Genomic DNA, 24298 nt, shown 5'->3' on the forward strand with positions numbered 1-24298 from the left:
AGCAGCAGACTTTTGGAAGTTTGGAATTCTTGCCCACTGACAGGTTCTGCTCGGAGATTCTTGAGTCAGATACACCAAGCAATGACAGCATCTTCTGGTGAAATAAGCACCCTTCCCTAGGGGTGCACACCAACCCTGTCCAGAGCAGAGCACAGCCCTTGGATATTAAAGACAGTAATAGTCAAAAAAAGCCCAAAACAGTATGAACAAAAAACCTGCAAATCCTTCACATATTCCTGAAGTATTTCTGGAAGATCCAGAGGTAACTGTGACCCTTCTGTTTAGTATGGTCCCAGGAAAACAGATCTCAAGAACAACGTGAATGGTACACAAACTTCAGAGCCGAGGTATACACTGTTGCTGTCCCCCAAATCCCGTAGTACAGTGACAGAGCTGCGGACTATACAGAAATAAAGTTAAAAGTTGTAAAAGGAAGCAGCTGTAATTAGAAGATCCAAAGACTGTCAATCGTTAACAAGCAAGTCTGCTTGCCTAAATGTGGAAGAATAAAACTCTAATGAGAAGATGCAGCAGGCAGAGCAGATACGTTTCTCTTGAAACTTCTGTAGATTGACTACTACAGTACATCGCACGTAGTACAGGATCAGTGGAGGCTAACAAGTTCACTTCATGCTGCAGAAAAGAAGACCCTTACATGCCTCTGCACTGCTTAAAAGTCCATCGGAGAACATGAATCCTCTGTCATTAAATGATAAAACTCAAACCATCAAACAGTAGAGTCTCTGTTGTTACCTTTATTTCATGAAGAATTCCTGGGGATTAAAATCCAAAAGGAGATTCTCATGGCAAGCAAGATCACCATGGATCTAGATTTTGTGGCTGCAGTATCAAGAACCACTTGACGCAATGCACGTGTTTTAAGTTTTTCTTCCATGATCAAAACCCTAAACTTCTTTCTGATGTCTTATGTGCAAAGTAACTCAAAGCCTTGAGAAAGCACTTATTACCAGCAATTTATGCCCTCTAGTGCAGCATCCAGGGTATCTATGTATCTGCCACAGTAATTTAGCTGCTTCCAGTAGCTCCACGTTCCTTACCAAGGGGCACTGAGTAGTCCACTTGAAAGTCTCTGGAGTTTTAGTCACAAAGTCCCAAACTGCAGTCAGAGATAAGCAGCAAGAAAGAACAGAGCACAGCTCCACAATGGCTTAAAAAGCAAAATGAGGTGCCAGCTTCCACGAACAAAGCCATTTCTCCCTCCAAAGCCAGCTACAGCATTTCCACTACCTCATTTGTGCCGGCACTACTGTTCCTGCAGTAAAAGAGATAAGGGAACTAAATCCATCTGAAACGTTACAGGGTTTTTTCTGGGTTAATTTTCAACATCTTCATTTGAGCTTTCCAGCTCATGAATGATGGTGCTGGCACAAGGAAGATGGTGGGAATATGCTACCAGTGAAAAGGCAAGACAGCACCTTCAGTAGTAACCTGCAGTTTGACCAGCTTGAAGTGACTGTGGAACTAACCCCTGAAAGACCCATCTTGTTCATCTAGACAAAAGGCATACAAGGCACAGACCTGACAAATACATTAAAAATACCGTATGCAACAACTTAACATATTTATGATCTTCATCAGCATACACAGTCGTTCATGGTATGTAAACAAATACTTGGAAAAACCTGGACACTTCTATTCAACAAGGGGGAATCAAGTTCCATAAGAAGGAGATGAAGCGTGTTTCCAAAAAAAAAAATCTTGGTTGCAGCATCACCAGCATCTTCTCCCCCTAGTCAACTGCTTTCCCCTACCATCCCCTATAATGTTCTCAACTCAACCTCTTCCCAATATTTACCACAAAACCCTCCCAGTACCTTCTGTTTCTCCCCACCCCAGCTGAACAGGACTCCAGATACGCTACATTTGAGGTGTGCATGCAATGCCTGGCCAAAGCAATGTTTTAACTGATCAGCTAACAAGGTCAGGCAGAACAGGTAACTACTATATTCAGTCTATAGCCTTTTCCTTCAGTAGATGCATAGATTTATCCAGGTACTAATTTTCACAAAACCTGCAGGAATCTAATCTTTCAGCCCTCAAGTTCTGTCAAATCTGTCTGAACCAAGCTAAATGATTCAGAAGTTATTAGGGGAGCAGAGATGGACAGAGAGCACAGGTATTTTCTTGGGAAATCAAGCTAAAAATATAATTTACATGAAACCAGAGTAATTATGTTAGTACATGACAAGACAGTCACATAGGAAAGTTAAAGAGAAAAATGAAATCAGAAGAGAAGAGACAATCAGATTAGTAGCACCTGTGGAGCTCATTTTTAGCCTTCCCACTTCTATAGAGCTGCTCATTTTCCCTCTGCTGAGTAGCTTTGTACAACAGCAACTATTACAGTTATATACAATCTTGGTACATTCAGATGGCTCTTAAGGACCACTGAATGCCACTTTCCCTGCTGCAAAAGAACCATGAACAAACACAAGGTTCTCCTGCAACTGCATAAGCAGGCTCCCATTCAATTAAAATTACATTCAACAGAGTTCACAGCATTTGTAACTGAAGTGAAGCAATGGGTAGAAGTCACAGAAAATCAACAACTTCTGCAGAAAAAAACTTTGCACCAACTCTTTAAACGATTTAAAGCAAACATTGCCACAGCTTTCAAAAAGGAAGGAGGAGTAAGATATATCTAAAAGGTCTGAAAACTGTGTTTTATTATATCACATGTGCATACCAATTAGAGGGGGGAAAAGATATTTTAGAAGAACTCATTAAAAAAAAAAACCTCATTCTAAAAAGTCTCTCTTTTTACCATGTTTGTAAGAAAGATGGTGATAATGCTTTCAGGAAAAACTCCTCGTTAAGAGAGGCTGAGCAATCTTGCATTGCAAGGAGTTAGAAAAGAGATGAATAATAAGAGAATATTAATAAAGTCACTGATTAAGTAAATTGTAGGACCCTCTTTGCCCTCTGTCAGAGAAAAAAAAAGACATTTGATTAATTCAAGAGGCAGGTATTTAATAGCGATGAAAGAAAATCTCCCTGCCACTAGATATGACTGAGTCCAAAAGTTTGATGGGATCCCAAAAAAGAGCAGGCAGTCAGGATTCATCGCAACTCCCACAAATTCACTAAATGGCATTTCAATTAGAAGAATTACAAAGTCCATGGGTTTCAAAAAACTTAACCAACTCAGAATGAGCTAAGTTAGTATTTCTTTCAAAGTCAGGCACAAAAAAAAAGTAATTTTTCTCTCTCAAATGTTTGCAGCTTCCTTTTAAAGCATCTGGTTGAAGCCAGCATCAGATACAGGAAATCAAACTACTCTCATCAAGAATGCCAACTCCTACACTACCCAGAAGAAAATGATAAAAGAAGCGAAGAGACAGTTATCTCAGCTCTGGGTAAAGATGACCTCAAATTCCAGAAAATCATTTTTAATGGTGTTTGTCAACTTACAGTACATGCCTCTATCTCAAGTGAGAATTAATCCAAATCAAATCTGGAGAGCAGGAAGAGAAAAGAAAGTAGTAGCAAGAGCAGGATTTGTGACAAAACATCAGCAGCTACTAGGATTTTAATGTTAGCATCTGGATGACTGTTAATATGCCAGTAACCAAATTCTGAATCCAAATTCAGATAGAAAAAGATATAAAATAGTTAAAATAACAAAAATCTTATGTCATCTGGTCTGCCATGTCCTTTGGTAAGGCATTACTGCAGTCATATGAATGCCTGAAGTACAGTGATCACTGACACCACTGTAGCAGAGAGATCAAAAAGAAAAGAGACTAAACAGGTAAAAACCAGACAATGACTGAGAATAAAACAGTTTCTGAGAAAGATTATAAATGAAAGACCTTGTGTTTGTAAAAATCTTTTTTTAAAATACTCCTGCCAAAACAAAACCTCCTTTCCATTATAAAGCAGAACCATAGTTTTGTATGATAGTAAAGACTGACATAGAGAAGGAAAAAAAACCCAGACACCCAACCCCAAAAGCACACAAAGTATCATTTATTTAGGAACCAGATTTTCTGCAGCAGTTTTTTATACCCTTGCTTGATCTCCATACAGTTCTTTCTATAGAGAGACCACTAATCACTTCAATTATTGGGAAAAGTTAACACTGTGTTTACTTCACATTTCACAAAATGAATTTTCTATAAAACTTACATTTTTAATACTTCACGTAACACAAGGTATTTTAGTTTTATTTGCTCTAAATGCCATTTTCACAGCTATCATATTTATCATACAGCATAAAAGACATCTTCTCTATGAAGAAAATATAAAATCTGCAGTCTATCACTACAATATATTATCATTAAATACTGCAAAACCCACTAAGAATGGAAAAACCAAATCTTCTCCACACAGTTTATTTGTATGTAACACTAAATGAAGCAACTGCAAGGTGGTAAAATAATATGCACCATACTCCATCTACTGGCAAAATGGAGCAGTAGGACAAAGTTTTACTATACAGCATCCCAATAATTGATGGGATGCTAATGTTTTATGCGCTAGCATGTATCCAAACCACTTAGCAACGAAGAATTTACCAGACACACTAAACTGCACATTGCTGGTAGTTTTCTTTTTCACACATGTACATACAAAGGTGGAACAAGACCCTTCTCATTGGTGCCCAGTGACAAGTAGTAATGGGCACACATTTAAATAGGAGACATTCAATTCAAAATCAAGAAAAATAAATTATTTTGAGTGGCCAAGCACTAGAAGAGGTTTCCCAGGCATGTAATGGAGCCTCCATTCTTGCAGATATTCAAAACAATTGGACACAGCCTTGACTAACCAGGCCTGAGCAGGGGAGTTAGACTAGATGATCTCCTGAGGTTCCTTCCAACGACAGCCATTTTGTGATTCTACAATCCTACAAATACTTGTATCAGGCTTTTGACTTATGTCCTATTTTAAGTTCCCACCAGAACACTTGCACTTTTCTCAAAATACACAGTCAACATGGAAATATTTTAAATTATGTGACAAAACTCTCCCAAACAGATTTTCAGCAACTTCAAGTAATGCAATACTTCTAAAACTCATCTGTACTGTGATACTGCATCCACCACAGGTGTACCTTCAACCAGGGAGATGGAAGCTGCAGATTAACTCAGGAATGTGTATCACCAAGCCTTCAAACAGAACAACTATTTTGTGCCACATTTCTGATAGCCCAGCTGGTCTAATCAACATTAGAATCACATTAGAAAAATTAAATAAATCTCAAAGTAACAGGTAACTAAAAAATTAAAGTTTCACACAGAATACATAACCTCAGAAAACAAACCAACACACGATAATGTAACTCTCCTCCTCTATTATACCAGCCCTGAACAGTAAACAGTGCTTTAAACTGGGCAAGCTGCTGCACTGTCTGTAGTCCACTCTGTTTTTAGAGAAGACAGTAATTTCATTTAGGGTTCTCATATGAACTGACCTTTTTGCAGCTACTTTCTAAAATACTGTGTAACAGACCTACTAAAAAATTAATTTTTTCAGGAAAATTTTGTGATCGTTGATTTTTTCCTTTAGATTTATCTAAGGAAAACAAATCAATTGAAATTCAAATAGCAGAAAAAAGCAAGATTTTCAGAATTACTGACAAGTACATTTTTTTATCCTGTGTAATTAAAATAAGTGAATCATTGTCCTTGTTACTCTGCTTGTGTAATACGTTTTAGTCTTTAAAAAAATATTAGTTCTTAACCATAAAAAAAAATCCATTCTACCTCTAAAGTCATCTCTGTTCAGAATTCTCTTCTAAGCTTGTTTCTCCCATTTATGCAATCACAAACCACCATATAATTTGCTGCTGTCTGAGCTCCCCACAATCTGCTCAGTTCTGCTCTCACCTTACTCTAGCTCCTTCCTCCAAACACCCTTTTAAGACTGGTTCTCTTCCTAATTTCTAGTCTCTACTGAACCTATTACATCAATCTTCAAGTGTGCCCATATACTACTTGAATCCCTTCTGCAGATTTCTGATTGCTCATCAATTCCTGTTTCTCTCTCTTGATTACTAGCTTCATTACATCCCCCCTGGACTAGTTGCCTTTCCTAGACTCAGCTTTAAAAGGCAGATTTTCATTTGATCATAGTCCCAAACACCACTAAGCCCCAAATTTACTTGCCTTCCAGCCTCAATCACCAAAATACTAGCAGGAACGGTGCCTTAACCCTAACTTCTTTTTTGTTTACACACAGAAACACTGGCAGTTGCATTCAGTTAATGGCTCCAGTCTTCAAATGGCTGCCATTGCATCCACAACATAAGGTGGAGAAGACAGCAGAGGTACCAGAGCTTCTTTTGATACAAGTCACCAGTAACAGCTGCTATCCCTCTTCCCAAGAGATGTCTGGCTTGGAGGTCTGTAAACCCTACCATCTGCTGCACAGCATGCACAGCCAGGAAAGGGCTCTATACACCAGCCAGAGTGAGAATGTCCATCTTGGATTTCATAGGAAACTAAAGAACCACAAATACCGAGAATCCCTTTCCCTCCTCTTTGTTTTTGCACAAGCTGCCAAATGAATGAAGAACAGCTTGGATCCACACCATCAATTTATTATATAACAATTTATTCAAGCCATAACTCTGTACAATTGACTTTAATTCCTTTAACGGAAGAAATTACAGCTTCAGGAAATAAAACCATACAACTCTAATTAAACTATTTGACATCAACACTATCATTCATATATAAACAATGTTCATCTCTGGGCAGTTATCACCATGCCTAGAAAACTCTTTCTTAGCAAAGAAAAGCACCAGTAGAGCACACACGAAATCTAGTCAGCTTCAATCTATCAGTTTGCCTATTAAGCAATAATTGATAATGCTATTAATAACGTATTAATAATGGGGACTCCACATCTTCAGCGGGAAAGCCATGCACAAGCATCAGTATATCCCTCATATTCACTTTCTCTTAAGAGTCTTTGTCTATAACAAAAATATCTGTTGTGTATTTACCTGTTCTAATCAACTTACCTCTTGAAAATAATTAGCAGTGCCTCTGATTACCTGAACAACAGTCACTCCTCACAATTCTACAGATTTTGATCACTTAATTGGACTAATCCAGTAGGCTGCAGACAGAGTATCTTAACATCTTCTAATAATGGACACTGACTATTGAAAACCAGGCACCGTAAAGAAAAATATGGTTAAATTTGTAATCCCTTTTTAAACTTTTTGTATGATGTTGTATGCATTGAAAATAGGGAGTAACTATAGTGCACGTGAGAGTATTAAGCAGCACATAGGTATGTACCTATGAATACACACACAGAATAAACAACTCTTAACACTCAAACAGATAAATGTGATCTTCTCATTGGATCAGTTGTCTTATACTGAAAATAGTCTTTTACAAAGAAAAATGTAATAAAGAGTACTACAATGGAAAAACAGGTATTTTTTATCACAAAACCAGATATCTGCTTCTTTACAACTTCCTGGGCACAGATTTCATGTAGGCAGAAAGAGTATTTCCTAAAGTTCCACGTGTTTCATGCCTAAAAATACTTCTGGAAATAATCAGTAAACAGCAGCAGAAACATATTTTAAATGTTTGTTGTTGGAAGTACCTCTAATTTTGCACAGTTATTACCCAAGGTACTCACATGCACATTTATTTGCAGAGTTGGGCCACACCGTCATCGTGGGTTTCTGTTTGTTCCGAAATGCCTCTTCAACTCTAGCTTCTGTTTTCCGTACAGTGGAACCATGAGGATTTATTTGTTCTGCTGTTACTGATAAGCCTGCATACAGAAGATAACCATACCTATTTAAATAAACCAAGCTGCATAAAACTACTGAATTTAAAAAGAAACTTGGAATACCATATTGCAATAAGAACACATCAATTAATATTTAGCCGGACATTCGAAACAAAGATTAGAATATTTGTTTTCTACTGACAAAATAGCTTACTGGTTGCATGGTCTTAAAACTTTCAGCTCTGATGGATTAGAAAAATGTGACTGTCTCTCACACATGGGTCCCCAAAGATTGCACTCTTCTATCCTTATTTCCTCTACCAAGTAAATTCTTATTGACAGTTTCAATTTTTCCTGATTTTAAACAGATGATTTAAAGTAAGTGGCAATTCATAATGGCGTTGTATGCCATATCAAAAAGAGTATCTGAATAAAAACCTTGTATTGTCACCATGATCTATGTTATATAAAATGGATCCATTTCAGAGTCAATATGAGCTCTTAGATTAACAGAATGTTTCTGATTTTAACAAAAAGTCTGGTTTGCTTAATGCAATGTAAGTTCATCTCAAAGCTTCTACTATTTCATAGGTTTCTTAATTAAATTCTAAAAAAGCAAACTTTCATACTGGCTAAGCACATTTAAAATAAACAAAACTCTGAAGTTTCATATTTGCAAATTACAATTTCCTATCCATCCAGTAAAACAGTCTTCAAAATGTCATACTGTGTCTCCAATAGTAACCAAAACCAAATGATCAAGAACTGACAAGAAGCTCTAAAACTGATGAATGCAGAAATTAAGAGATTCATAGAGGAATTCTCACCTAACAGTTTAGTAAGTTACGGCATATGTTTCTAGGTACCATTACAAATATTTTAAACTGCATATCAAATACATTTCATTACTCACAACATCTGCCACTTAGAACCACAGAACGGGTTGGGTTGGAAGGGACCTTAAAGATCACCTAGTTCCACCTCCCTGCCACGGGCAGGGACACCTTCCACTAGACCAGGTTGCTCCAAGCCCCATCCAGCCTGGCCTTGAACACTGCCAGGGATAGGGCATCCACAGCTGCTCTGGGTAACCTGTGCCAGTGTCTCACCTCCCTCACAGTAAAGAGTTTCTTATTTATATCTAATCTAAATCTAGCTTCTTTCAGTTTAAAAACATTACCCCTTGTTCTATCACTACAGGCCCTACTAAAAAGTCTCCCTGCTTCTTTCTTTTAAGCCCCCTTTAAGTACTGGCAGGCTGCTGTAAGGTCCCCCTGGAACCCTCTCTTCTCCAGGCTGAACAACCCCAGCTCTCTCAGCCTGTCTTCACAGGAGAGGTGCTCCAGCCCTCTGACCATCTTTGTGGCTGGGCTCGCTCCAGCAGGTCCATGTCCTCCTCGTTGGGGACTCCAAAGCTGGACACAGCCCTGCAGGGGGTCTCACAAGAGTTCAGTAGCGGGTGAGAATCACCTCCCTTGACCTGCTAGTCACCCTTCTTTTGATGCAGCCCAGGATTAGGTTGGATTTCTGGGCTGCAAGTGCACATTGCCAGGCCATGTTAAACTTCTACCTTGTTATCTGCTGGTTTCAACAAGAAGCTGCAAATTCCAATTACCTAGTACATATTGTTCTTAATTTACCAACTTAAAACTTGCTATCCTTCGATTTACCATCTATCAACAACAGCACCTCATTTCAGCAACACAAGAACAAGAAATTCTAGTTTAACTTCTAGTTACTAATTTTATTATACAGCTTATCATTCTGTACTTCTTTTGAAATTGTTCACCAGTCTAAGTACCAAGTAAAAATGTCAGATCTCTTAAAAAATAACAGAAAAGTTATGAAAAAACAATGTAGTAAACACCTTCCATTTTAAAACTCTGTAAGATTGCTAAATAACTTGCCAAGAGAATTGTGAAAAAAATGGATATGGAATTTTTTCGCCTTAACCTTTATCTTCAGTATCCTGGAAATAAATTAAGAACTAATACATAGCACAATTCAGAAAATCAATGGCTTTTCAGTATGGTAAAGATTAAAAAGCCTATTGCATGTGTCAGTTACCTTCTAAGCTCCTCTGTGATTCTACACTGAAACACGTGATGATACTTCATGAGAATATATTAGAAGCCTCATGCAGATCACCTTCCTCAATTCCAACCAAATGTCATGTTGAATGTTGAAGTCTTTCCAAACATAGCCAAGAAAACGGTGGCCAAGATCTAATGAAGCACAGGGTATGTTCTTTTTGTCAGAAGACAAATCTCCCTTCTGACGGCCACTGCCACCCTCTCTGACTCAACCTGCGACTGCAACACTACCTTGGCCTCTTTTGAGCAGGTATTAATACAAATTTTATACTCAGTCCAAGAGCCATTAGTAGAGTCACATGATAAAACTGGACTTTTCACAGCCCCACTGTTTGCACTATTACTCCTTTCTCACACGAGTGCCATGCTAAGAATCTTAACTCTGGTAGGGCTTGAAGGTAGGATCCTTTATCAAGCCAAGTCCAAGCATATAGCAGAGAAATATGGACACTGTGTATTTTGGTTGGGGGGTGGGTGGTTCCCCATCAGACTGTACACATGCGAGTTTGGCACTTTCAAAGGAACATTAAAAGAGAAGCTTAAGGTAGTCTGAGCTGAAAAAAAGCCTGCTGTGCATCACACAGCAAAGCACACACACTGTGGCTTCAGTCTCAACAACCATTTAAGCCCTCATCTGGACATCTCTTGTTGAAATGCAAAAGAAGTACTTAAGGGCTCAGTTCCCCCTCTACTCTGTCTCATCCAGTGGTCAGACAATGAGGCCAGCTGCCCGATTCAGCGTGATTTTTGTTGGTATCAACAACCACCCTTGCATTTACATGACCAGGTGCACAAAGCTTTTGGACAGCAAAAGCCATAGTTTACACCACTTACAGTTCTCTTCAAGTTATTTCCTCACTGAAACATTCCATTATTTCAAAATAGACTCTTCTTATGAAGCAGAATGGAAGGAGGAGGATCTGGGGATCACTTTTATACGTGACCATCTGGTAATTGATGCAAAGTAAAAAACCAGAAATCTCTTAATGAACTTGTGGACATTCTATCAAAAGAAGAAAATACAAGTGTATGCCTTTTTGTCCCTTGTCCAAAATGTTCTGAAAGAGGGTAATGCCAGAGTCAGACCCGCAGATGCACTGTGATGTTGCCGACCCACTGTCTTGCTGAGCATATTCTGCAGAGCAAGACGGGAGTAATGGCAAGGCAGTCACATCCCTTTCATCCATGACAATGACCAGCATCAAGACTACATGTCTCAAGTAACCATCATCTTGACATTCTGCACCACAATCTTTGATGCAACACCCAATCCATGGACCTCAGACCTCAAGAGCTTGATGTTTTATTTCATTCATAACTAATCAATCTAACACAGCTTCTTCCATGCATTCCAAATCTGTCCTTGCTAATCCAGTAAGTGATCTTAGCCTTCCACACTTCACAGCTGGGCCAACTGAAGAGCTCATTTGTTCTTGCAACTACCACAATGTGGTCCAGAAGCATGAGCATCTTTGCAATCTGACCTGCCAGTACCTATGACACTGTAACAGTTTCCACGCCAATGCACAGAATGCACCTTGAAACTTGCCTGTTGCCGCATGTGAGCTGTTGTCACTCACAAACTGGTACTACTAGTCACTTACCTATATCTGAAGGTCCACTAACCAGTATCTGAGACCGTTACTACCTTCTTTTTCTGATTTAACAAGTTCATTGCGTGACATCATCAGCCTTAATAATGACTTCTGAAAACCCACCTCTTTCAAAAGGTCTGCAGGTCATGCCCCAGAAATATATATTACTTGGTCACTGCCACAAAAAGAAGGGCAGCATTCCAGTTAGCTCTTGTGAGGCTTGCAAGGAGGGACTACAAGCTATATAGTCACTCTCTGTAACAAAGAGCTCTTACAAACAGTCACTTTAACCTCAGCAGCTATAACCTTTAACAATCATGGGGGACTTGGATAATTAACTGAGCATAGCTCACAGCGTGACACTAAGGCCAGAATTGTGAATATTCCTGTACTTCTAATAGAAAAGTACAGAGGAGAAATGAAGGCATTATATTAATTCTATTTTACAACCACGTTGAATTACAATTGGTTCACTTATCCACAATTCAAGACACACATTGGAAGCCTGTACAGAATTAGACAAAAAAATGCACGACTGAATAGGAAAATAAAAGAACTGTATCTGTTTTAACCTGAAGAAGAGACAACCTACAGATACTTGCATAGTTCAAAGAAAATTATTAATAAATTCTACCAACAGAAGTATTTCAAGCATCAGCAGCTGTAAGGTAAGCCCAGCCAAATACAACCTAGAAATCAAATAACGCAGTATTTTACCAAAGCAGGAGGCAAAGCAGGAAACAACCTGCCAAAGTAAAAATGGAATTATTGAAATCACTAATTCCAAAATCAGCATGAAATTTTGTTCTAATGTTGTTTTCCAGTGATTTTCAACCTTTTCAACTTTCAGACCTTTAAAACTTTTCTGTGGAGGTACAAAGTCATTCATGTAAACAGAGCCTTGCTCCCCTACTGCGAATACGTTTGGGCTCTTGATGGTCACTGTAAAAGCTGTGCACAGACTTGGATGTCTATGGACTACCAGTTGAAAACAACTGCACTAATTTAAACAAAAACTAAGTCACTGACGCCCTCCAGTGCAGGGGGTTGTGTTTCCTGATTCTGGACTATTAGATAGTCAACCTCATGCTCCTCTCAATGAGGATGTAACAGCTGTTTCTTAATTCAAAAAATCAACAGATTATCACCAAAAATATACTTGTGCACATGCCAGGGTGAACTGAAAATCCACTGGTTTAGATGCCAAAGACCCTTATCGTAATTGTTATTACACTGCATTATGTGGTATTTTTAGAATACGTCTCTGGTTGCACCAAATCTTCAGTTAGTACAGCAACCCCAACATTTACCTGTTCACCGTGTTCTACAACACTGTTTGTACCAGTAGGCAATGCATTCTTCCTTTACAAGGACAGACGGTGCCTTACCAGAGTAGCTCACACAGGTGGAAAAAGTAGACAAAAGTTTCAAGCTCAGCCATCCTTTAACATGCACTGAGCCTGAGATGCTTTCTATAGTTAGTCTTCAATTTAGATTTTTGTATGATTATTTGTAAATTCTGTTTTCTATCCCAATATGTTGTGTTGTGATAAATGAAGTTAAATATACCTCTTTTTCTTCGTGCTTCCTTGATTTCTTCACACATCTTATTAAATTCTGGATCCAGTTCAGCAGCAATGATAGCATGAGCAGTGTCCTTCAAAGTACACGCTCTATGTCTAATTATTTTATCTAGAAAACAGGACAGAACACTTGTTAATTATATCACAATTATTTAAATTTTTGACCATTTCTATGTTGTTCTGTATTGTATATGGCAACACTGACACAGCAGAAGTAACCGGGAAATATTACATATGTATGAAAACATAGATGGATCAATACCACAGCACGCTCAAAAACCACAACCCAGCTATTTAAGAGATACAAGATTTTTCAGAAGTACAACTTGTTACTTTAACAGTGGCATTTATAAACAAATGCAAACCGGAAATGAGGAACACACCTGAAACAACTGGCAATCTTTACAAACTGGCTAGAATCAGCCAGTTGCCACAGGCAGATCTACACAGTATAAAGGAGTACAGTGCAGAGAGTTCCAAAAGCAACAAGGGACTTGTCCAGGAATTAATTTACCCACTGGTGTCTAGGAACACACATGCAATTATACCACCTGTAAAATCATACCAGACATCTCCTGCATCTGTACGGTAGACATGGCTTGCCTATATTACTCCCCTGATTTTTTTTTAACCTTAAATTATCTCTTAATTGTTATTTAACAACAGCTAAAAAATTCAAAACTGTGCTAAAACAGATTACTTTATTGCTTACATTGAACAGGTATTTCTCATTTTAATCCACTAAGAAAAACTGGCAAGAAACAAGCCTCAAGTTTGCTACATTTTCACCTCCATTTGGGGAACAGGAAAAAAACCACTGCTCCCACTGCAAGCCTAAACGTGACTCATGAAAAATAGATTTTTTCAGAGAAGACCAGTTCTCATACCTTTGAAACACACACAAGAAATTATTCCAACACTGTTGAAATTTGAAAAGTAATTGTAACTTAATAAGTAAGCCTGTATGTGGAGAAAATTGACACCTAGAACATTGCTTTTCAATGAAACCTACAACGCACATTGTTTGCCTTTAGTACAAACACACTTAATTTGTCAATTCATCCATACTGAATTACTTTTTCCAGCTGATGGAGGTACTGCAACAGCAAATATCAACATTAATGTCTACAACATATTATGCAATTAGCAGATTTACTGTTTTAGCAATCACTAAAGACATCAATCAAGAATACCAGTGAATTTTTATTAAACAAGGTTTATAATTCTAGAAACAGCAAGTCAATTCTAGAAACTGTTAAATCAAAAAGAACATCCAGTATCCAGGTCAAATGAGCCCTCCATGTGTTTTCTAGGGAAATCTACCCACTTTAATCAACTGGAAACATGAAAGTTTTTACCCACATGTATTTGAGAAGCATTGTGGTTGACGATCACAAAAAAATTATACTGCATTCTTTGCAGAGGTAATATTAGTCAGATAATAAAGTTCAAGATGCCCTCTCAAATCAAAGAAGGGGGGGGGGGCGGGGTGGAGAATAAAAAAAGAAAAATCAAATCAAAAGTATTTGATTGAACTACTACTCTCCTCTAAGGCTGTTACAGGCAAGATTTTGCCACACAGTGCTTCAAAGAGGCAAATACTATTATGTCTAACACACAATGGTTACGTTTCCATGCCTTTAAGAACATTTCCTGGTCAAACAACGGCAGGGGAAAAACAAAAGCAAAACCCAACTATCTTACTACATAAACTATCTAAAATTTTATAGCAAGGTATCAGGGAAAAAAAAACAATGAAGCCAGTCTTGAATCTCTGTACTGCGTGTAACACCAGCTAGTCTGGTACTTCAACTGCTTTTCCAACTTAATGGCAGGACAGAAGCAGATACTGCATGATTCTTCTGCAAATTCAAGCATGAAGCAGAGGCAAGCATATACGCTCTGCTTTAGAGAATGTGTTACGGGTTAATATTCAGTTAGTGCATCTGAAAGCATGTAATGCTTACTCAGAACAGACATGATGTGCTGTTTCAGCAGTGTATTCACACAGCAGCTCAAGAAATCTCGTGTGCCAGAAGAGCAACACATCATTAATGGGCAACTGCACAGAAGACAGAACTATCTTTCATGATCTACTCCATGATGAGAGACACTAATCCAAAACTTAACCTACAAATAGCCAGATCAGTTTCTTCAGACTGCATTTCCTAGAATTAAACAACCAAGGCCACAGATCCAAATGGCCTAAAAATGAGAACAAAGGGTGCATATTAATGCCAATTCTTCCCAAAGCCCATCACTAAGTCACAAACATACATCAGTCACTTGCAGGAGGTATGTCTCTCACTCCTCACCTCCTAAACAGGCACTCTTCAGAAACATTCAGAATCCCAAGTGTCCATCAAGAGCTTTGATTAGTTTACATCAATTACACATTAGAAACCCTCAAAAGTGTGTTATCAGGAACACAGAAAACCTTTTGATGTATATTATAAATGTATTTTTTGTAGTTGTAAAACAAAATGCATCGTAAATTGAAGAAATAGCTTATCTTCTACAGATATGAAGCAGCACTGGGTTCAAAAGGCAATGAGAAACAAGTGTAACTGACCAGACTACGCTGTAGCTACTCCACATGAGACACCTGCAATCACCTCAGAAAAATCAAAAATTTGAGAAGAAAAATACAGAAAAATCAGGCTTTAACCTGGTTGAATGATTTCACAGGATTTAATGAAAAACTTCTTTGAACACACTGGACTACACTTGTAGATGGACCCAGATTTGCAAGTATCACATCTATTAAATACAGCTACGTTAAAAGAGTGCTTTGTCGCTGTTGTTTTACTGATGGCTACTGAAGCTGTCAATTAAAAGGCAACGTACACTGTAAGGCAGCCCTAGTGAAGAGTACACAAGGTGTTCTGACCTTAGTTTTGAGCTTTTACATGCATTGCCATCTACAAATTCCATTTCAGTTCAAAGCATCCCACCCCAGTGTGTCAAGAGAGTAACTTCTGATCTCTGCTAATGAGCTGCAACTGACTTCCTTGCCTGATGGTTTATCCTGTATTATTTCTACCCCCAAATACATAGTTCTTAACTTCAAATATGGAAATATAGCGGGCTACTGCCAGACCGCGTGCAGGATTCTCTGCAGAGCTCTCCGAATTATGTTGGGGGTTTTGTTGCATATACAAAGTTTATTCACTGAAAAGGAGCTATCAAACTTAAAAGAAAACCTAATTTATTAGAAGACAACTCTGAATGCTGCAGTTCTGCTCTTACAATGTCCTCCAGTGTAGCACATGCCTCAGAACACTAAAATCACAGACCCTTAGGACTTGTTTATCCTAATTGTCACATAGGATGCAGTTTATTTAAATACCTGAATAGTAATCAAATACGTGATTAAATACCAGGCTTTTGGGTAGGTAGGCCAAAATGGAGCAGTTCCTTACCTCCAGGATCTTTGTCTGGATTGTACTCCAAAGCATTGCTGCAGATCAGGTCAATATCTGTTAGGAAATCCTTGGCTGTTAAGTAGTTGTGTTTATCAATTTTGGTTATTACTGTTGATAGGTCCATTGGCTCTTTGATAACTTCAAGGTAATCTGAAACCTATAAACAGACAGCACATAGAAATGACACAGGACCATAGGCATTCCATCTGAACACTGCCAATTTCATGTCTTTAGACTCTTATTCATTCCACATGTTTAGCTCTAATACATTAACTAAACATTTTGACTTCTAAACAAATCTATGTTGAAAACAGAAGTTTTATCAGACTAAAACACAGGACTTCCAAACCTCATTAATTTATCTTTCAAAATGAATTTAACCGTATTTTTTGAGGCAGCACATTTTAAGGTAAATTAATTTTTCATTTTACTTAGACTGGTTTACTTACAATTTTTTTATAGTGTTTTAACACTGTCATGGATTATAAAGGCAAAAACAATCAGCCTCACTTCAAAACCCTAGGGAAAACCAGGGAAACTGCATTTTGTTCACCTTGTAGGTGACTGAACAGTCAAACAGCTTTTAAATATCTTCTATTGAATAGAATAGTTCCTTCAATCAGTCATTCAACAAAAAACATCAGGTTTTATTGACTGAAGATGTTAGATTGACTGTGCAGAAGGGCAGTCTAAAGAGAAAGTGTCATGTCATAGTTCACAGCTTACTATGAGTTTAGCTTCTAACTGGAGATTTAGCAGCCACTAGGGTACACTAAAAAGTATTTAATGTAATTAACAATACTGTAAGGGTCTCAAGCTTGATAGTCAAATGCATTAGCACAACTGCTGTAACAAAGTTCACACACACACCCCCAAAAAAGAAAAAAATCTATGAATTTGTTATTTACTTCAAGGAAAAAACCCCAACATTTACTTGAATGTTTCAATGTGATTACAATTACAATCAATTAAAAATATGGACAGCCTCAGAAACAGTATTGAGTTTTTTCTTTTGAAGTCACCCATGTACAACAGTGGCTGCCAAAAGACTAAAGAGTTAAATACATATTCTGATCAAGCCATAACAGCTCTGGGTACACAGAGGGTACACTCTGTCCCCTCATCCAGGTCATTGATGAGTAAGTTGAACAGGACTATAACCAGTACTGACCCCTAACTGCTGCTGAATTAGTCAGGAAAATCCTTGACTTATCACATAGCAGCATTCCCTGCAACACAAGTAGGATTGGAACACATTTAACGCATTTCCTAAGCAAGTCAAGGAGACAGGCTATTGTAGAAAAGGAAAGGATAGTCCTGTACTTACATGCACCAAGAAGGATGGAAAGGATTGCATTTAATTTCTAGCACTACCATAGATTAGCGGGGTTCTGGGCTAGTCTTTTTAAATAAGACATTTACATTTTGCTTCTCTCCACCTACAAAGCCAGGAGAGTAACTTGTTCTTTCTTTACACGCCCTTATTCATGTCAGTTTAGACCAGACAGAAACTGCTTTTACTATGAGTATCGTTTCCTTTAATAATGGACCTCCTAAGCAGTTTCATAATAAAAATCAAACAAAGTTACTGCTCAGACCAAGCTCACACTGTAAGTTGCCACATTAAAGAGCTCCTGACAGTGTTTCAAAAAAAGTCAGCTACCAAACACTACAGCAAGCTCAAACTGAGAGGGGACTGTGTGGGCCCATAAAAGATGCCTGTTCCATCCTGCATGGAATTTACACTGCAAATCTGCTTTTTACAATGCTGTATTTCCAATGTCCTATATTCATCTCTTAATGTCTTCCAAAAGAGATGCTTCTCTTCAGAAGCAATTAAGCTTTTTTTTTTAATTAGCGAGCTTGCAATCGGCCAGCATCTGATCTCAAAGTCAGACTGAACACAATCCTACTCATACAGCAGCACCTGGAAATAGACTTGCAGATCAAACTGTCTCATCAGTTAGGTGTGCACACTCTATAATCAACCAGTTAATGCCTTATAATGTGCTACCATCTGTGATTAATGGCATCCACAAGCATTACTGCTGAAATTATTCAACAATACTATTAATGCTGAATACATTACAGAACACAGATCACTTTCCCAGAATTATCGTGCCTATGATTACAAAGTTGTAAAAGCTTTTATTAAAGAATTATATTTATGGTTTCAAGTATTTCAGGAGCACTGGTAGGGATAGGAGGGAGGGCATTTTTAAATGCTGATTTCAGTTACAAAATTGACAGGAATGCACAAGTCTTTCAATAGGTCACTGGTATAGCCAAAGAACATCCTCCAACTCTTTGCTTAACAGATGATGAGGTTGTGACCATCGCACCAGCTAAAAATCAGTAGATTCCTTTTAGATTGGAAAGATTATGGACCAAACATTATTTTTTTAACCTAAGCATTTCCTTTTTTCAATTTATATCCTTTTTCTAATAGTTTCAACTTCATTGTTTGCACATTACTGAAACAAGACCTCTTCAATATCCACCGGTTTGCTGAAGATGTTAAAGCGTTTGTCTGTGGCCAGCCTCTTGGTAACATCCCTGAGAAACAACCGCAGCTCTCTCAATGTGTTCTCTTCCTGGTCCTCCATTCGCTGTTTTTCTGCTTCTGACAGCTCACGGGCAGGACATGGCAGTGCAAGAGGAAGAACTTCCAGAGCACGAAGAGCTAGGGAAAAAACCACAAGAAGTCAGACAATGGAAATATTAATAACACAGTGGCTCTCGGGATTATGCCATTCCAATTTTCATTATAGATTTAATCTGCCTCATCGATCTAACTATCACTGCATCCTTAACCCCACAGCTCTCCGTTTTCCAAAACTGGTAACTGTAATACACAAAATTTATTCTGGGCACTGATTAACACTGTCAAAGGTTAATGACACTAACCGTCATTTCCACACATTTTGAAAAAGGAAAATATCAGATAACATAATTATTGGTTTTATTGTAACTTAGTTTACCAGCCTGTTTCCTTCTTGGTGGGGGCATTGCTGCCTCATCAAGAATTAACCCTTTGAAAAATCGCAATCTGTCTTCTTCACTCGGTCTTTGAATATAAAAAACCTCTTCATACTGGATTCTGAAAATACATTTCACCTAAAAAAAAAAAAGAAAACAGCCATATGAAAATTGAGCCCCCACTCAAAAATACATGATTAATGACCATACTAAAACACCAGTCACAAATTTTTCAAAATTAGCCACAGGAGCAAAGACAGTAAATTCTACCCAAAGCTGCGTACACAGCCTAGGGAAAGAAAATACTTGTAATTCGCATTGAATTTTCCATAGTAACTAAACCTGCAGTATCCCATGATCCCAACAATGGCCCCTCTGCAGTGAAAAGACAACAAAGGGCAGGAGAAAAAAAAAAAATCAAAGGAAATGTTGACAAAAAAATATAAAAACTCCCCTCCCCCATCTTGAGCCTCAGAAGATACAAAGCTAAAGGTTAGGCCTTTAGACTAAATCTGCATTTAATTATACTGGAGTAATTTGGCAAAATGAACTTCTGACAAAAGGAACAATTTTGTATTCTCAGCAAAGCAGCATGGAGATCATAAAAATCAGTAACATGGACATACTTCCCTCATTAAAGAAAATTACATTTACTTAATATTACGTGTTCAGTTTGACACACTTTAAATTAGAAAACCACTGCATCACAGACTGTTTTTCCATGATCAAAACATTCTGAAGAGCACACACCTCCCTAACAATGCCTCCTTCCACAATAAACTTACCTCTTCAGGCAATTCACTATACATGGACTCAGAGGTAGACAGTAGAAATATAGGGGTGAAAGATGGTATATCTTGCAGCAAAGTTAGAAAAGTAGCTCTCACAGTTTCACTGACAGCTTCCCACCAATCACCAATATGAGGCATGTAAACAATACTTGGGACTGTTCTTCGAGCTTCACGAAAGATCTAATGAAAAGGTACAACAGTGTTTAAACTAAGAAACTCATTATCACTTGTAATGAAATTCTTGTGGACTAAGAAATGACTCACATTTGTGGTATTTTATATACAAACGTTACAGTAAAAGAAAATTATCTAATAAATAAAGGCTTTCTAAACAAGTGTTTGTGACTCTTAGCAGCATCATTCAGCTACTTTATGTCAATGGGCTAGGGGCACTATAAAACAAACACTTGTCATATATGTTTTAAAAACTTGCGAAGACTGAACAATCAAGATGAAAACTGAACTGGTTTGCAACCCATGCAAAATCCACCCCAAACCTAAAAGATTTAAAACTAAGTAAATAAACCTAAAACCGCAGCACACCAACTCATGCACAAGATAATAAAATGAAAATCAGGAACTGAATAACCATATTAAGCTTACTTGACATTAGGGATGTGACTGAGGGGGCAAGTTAAAAATGTAATTACTCTCACTAGTCAGCAGAGACACCTCAATCACCCTCCAGAGACCCCCTTCTTTTAAACTTGAAAACAGAAGGAGACTATGAAAACCTGGCTTTTAAGTTACATTACAGTCAGCTGCCTTTATATTGATGCAACTAATCTGTTCCAGAATTACACCATTGACTTATTACAAGAGAATCTGAAATGTCACCTGTGCACATGATTCTTCAGGCGTTTTGGCACTGACTGAATAAAGTGCTGGCAGATCTAGCCTGTGTACAGAGAATTTTTCAAGAGCATGCAATAGTGCTGGAGCAAGGTGTGAAGTCTGACCCGAACCTCTCTCCCCAGATAGCAGTAATCTTGGTCTGTAAGAGGTTGGCTGGTGATAAGCTGACCTGCAACAGAATAAGTCACAAAATACAATTAACATGCCAATGTTATCAATGGATGGATATATAAAAGAAGATATTTTAGAATCCAGTTTCCTACAACAGCCTGAAAAGATTCAGCTAACTCTACTATCCCTCATCACTACTCCAATTCTCAATAACCTGAGCTTTGCCTATTCTTTGATTTCACAATTTAATTCAAACTCATCTGTGCAAAGCTCTTCACATATTAAATTCATTAAAACTGTGACTATAACCAGTTGATTTAAAACCAATTCCTTGATCCTATAAAAAGACTTAATGGACCTCCAGTGAAGATACCTATTTAATCAAGTTCAGTCCTAACTACCAAAGCCTCTCTTCAGTAGCTTCAGGAATCCAAGATTGAACCATTCATCCCTTAAGTGCTACCCAAGATTTCCAAGAACCACCTAACATCTCTATATTTTGTTTATTTAAGAAATAGGACCTAAAGTAGGATTGAATAAAATCACGATTCATCTTCTATTCTAGCATATTCATACACTTTATTCCATAGATTTCTGGACAGAAAAAAGATTTCAAAGGGAAAACTGTAAAGGTAAATATTTTTTTTTGTTTTGCTGTTGAGAAGAAATCCTAAGGAGTACATACAAGCATTTCTGGGGGTTTGCACATGTTTGTTTTGGGGGGGTTCACCCTGTTTTAGGGATGAGACAGCCAAGAAGAGAGAAGCATCAGGTTTTTCCATTAAAAGTCTTTTCCATTTATAGAAAATTGATTATGAAACTAGACAGTTGCTTACATTAATTTGCATTTTCTCTCATTAAGGCATTTTTATCTGTGCATCTACCAGCTTGGGCAGTGAAACAAGACTGGCTGCTTTTATTTCAAGTTAAATATTTTGTAACAGCTATAAACATTGCTGACCTTTGGCTCTTCCATTCTGATGGTGGCGGTTACACACACAGATAGCAATAAAAAAAGCTCAGAAAGATAGATTAAGGGAGGCTTACATACTTTACAAAAATAAACACACTCTTTGAGATTATTTTATTTAGACACATATCCACACAAATATATATATGGTTGGTTTGGGTTCCCCCCCTTCCAACCTCACAAAAAAAGCTTAGATTTGCCATTAAAATACTTGACTAGTAACTCAAATCCTTGTTTTTAAGTTTAGATTTCCAAAAATGCTGTACAGGCATTACTCTTCAGCAGAAAAATTTTAGTAGTTTTCCACAAGATGGCTCTACGAAACAGTACTACTACTGAACAGTTTTCTTAACCTCAGTTTGTTTAGCAAATTTCCTGCAGAACCTATCACATAAAGTACTGTTCTTAACACAAAACAAAGAAATGTGAGTTTATTATTCTTAATTACTGTGGCCAGTCCAATTTATACAGGAAAGACTCATCCAAATTTCGCACACACTTTCTAAATTCCCATTCTCCCAAAACTTTCCATGGAAAACAATGAATGTACCTCCCTTCCAGTTCTTAATCTTTCAAATTACAGTGGCTTGTTACAATTAAGAATTGCTGTTAACACCCCCTTACTTCTAAGCTACACCTGTCTGTTGCAAAATATTTCTGATTGTGGTGTCTAAGATCTGGCCTTTCCTAAGGCCATGCATAGATCTAAAACATTCGTCCATACACTTACAGGTTTCTATTACAGAACACCATTGCCACCATAAAGCAAAAGAACATCTTTGTTACCTCTCCTGATGTAAGAATTTCATGGGTTTATCTATCTGGTTATATGCATTTAGAAAAACACTCACATTGTAAAATGAAGGTAGGGTTTATGTATAGCAGCTGATGACTGTTTCTTTGGTGATCCTGAGTGACAGCTCGTCTCAAAAATTGATGAAGCATTCTCATCTTCACTATCATCTAATATTAGGCTTGGTACATCTGTTCCAAGAAATATATTAATCAGAACCTTATCACTTCTAAGCACAACAAACAAGAAAAGGCATTAGAAATTTCGTTGGGTAAATTATAACACATTTTCAAATGCAGAAAACGTGACTTAAAACTGCCTAAGTATTAGAAAACAGAATATTAAATACTTATTACATCAAAACCCAACACAAATTACATGTTGTAGAAGTCTAATCATAATTACAATTTATTTTTTTAAACCATCAAGCAGAACAACTTCACAAATACAACAAATGTTTAGTTTAACTTGTTAGGAAATGCTTCCTTTGATTTTATTTCACAGCTAGAGGTTATTCAAGGATAAAGTTATAAAATCTATAAATACTCAAGACTATACAGAATTTTGTACTTATTTGTTCTAAGTGCCCAAATCTTTACAGATACACTTCTTCCAAAATTATTCTCAGCACAACTACCTAGACAGTGTATGTTTATGAAGAGTAGTTTTCCACCCTCTGATAATCTGCCAAAGTATATCAAATCATTTTTTATTAAAATAATTTCAATTCAATCCATGTTCACGTACTATACCTCAACCTATTTTAATTCCTTTGCTAATTAGTATCATAATGAAATGATAGTACTTTCCATATAGCCTTCAGAAACAAAAAGCTAAAAGATGATACGTTAAAAGACAGACTGCAGGGACAAACAACAGCAAATAATACCAATATGGCACTAAAACAAAACAACCAGTTGACAGTTGAAAATCACGTACAGCTTAATTAACTACCAGAGCTGCAACAGTATTAAAAGTAGACTGCTGTGATTTTGTAATGGCAAAAACACTGCTGCAAGATCCTTATTTGCCCCAGGAAAAGAGTTCAGTTGATGTTACCCTACACAAGCCATGCATTCTCATTCCCCTGGAGAAATCAGTCGCCACCATGGGATGAAAACGGTGACAGCCATTCAAGCTGTACACTAAAAGCAGTGCAGGGGCCAGGTCTCCTGAGGAACAAACTGCTCTGCCACGGATGGGCAGCACGTCTGAGAAGCGCCCGGAGTCAGGGCAGCACACTGCTGTCCAGGGCAGCCGCCGGCCAGCCTCCCAGAAGCTCAGGTTAGCTACAGCCACTTACGGTAATGAATTGCTGTGACGTGAAAGTGTGAAATAGAGACAGATCGAGTGTTATTCTCAAATATACAACCCACTGCAG

The 24298-nt window shown here is 37.7% G+C and overlaps 1 protein-coding gene across 4 annotated transcripts in view; it reads right to left on the reverse strand.

Moving 5' to 3' along the window:
* Window positions 1-24298, reverse strand: part of ATAD2B (ATPase family AAA domain containing 2B) — a 77858-nt gene that overhangs the window by 13205 nt on the left and 40355 nt on the right. For 3 of the 4 annotated variants that reach the window (XM_056343035.1, XM_056343033.1, XM_056343036.1), the window contains exons 17-24: window positions 22976-23108; window positions 21026-21212; window positions 20183-20368; window positions 19400-19535; window positions 18905-19101; window positions 16416-16575; window positions 12980-13102; window positions 7627-7764 (exon numbers count right to left, since the gene is read on the reverse strand). In XM_056343035.1, the coding sequence (XP_056199010.1) occupies window positions 7627-7764; window positions 12980-13102; window positions 16416-16575; window positions 18905-19101; window positions 19400-19535; window positions 20183-20368; window positions 21026-21212; window positions 22976-23108 (1260 nt within the window). The remainder of the gene's footprint in view (window positions 1-7626; window positions 7765-12979; window positions 13103-16415; window positions 16576-18904; window positions 19102-19399; window positions 19536-20182; window positions 20369-21025; window positions 21213-22975; window positions 23109-24298) is intronic. The other variant, XM_056343034.1, reaches the window with a different exon arrangement.

The sequence above is a fragment of the Falco biarmicus genome, chromosome 6, assembly GCF_023638135.1.
Source record: "Falco biarmicus isolate bFalBia1 chromosome 6, bFalBia1.pri, whole genome shotgun sequence".
NCBI classification, from domain to species: Eukaryota; Metazoa; Chordata; class Aves; order Falconiformes; family Falconidae; genus Falco; species Falco biarmicus.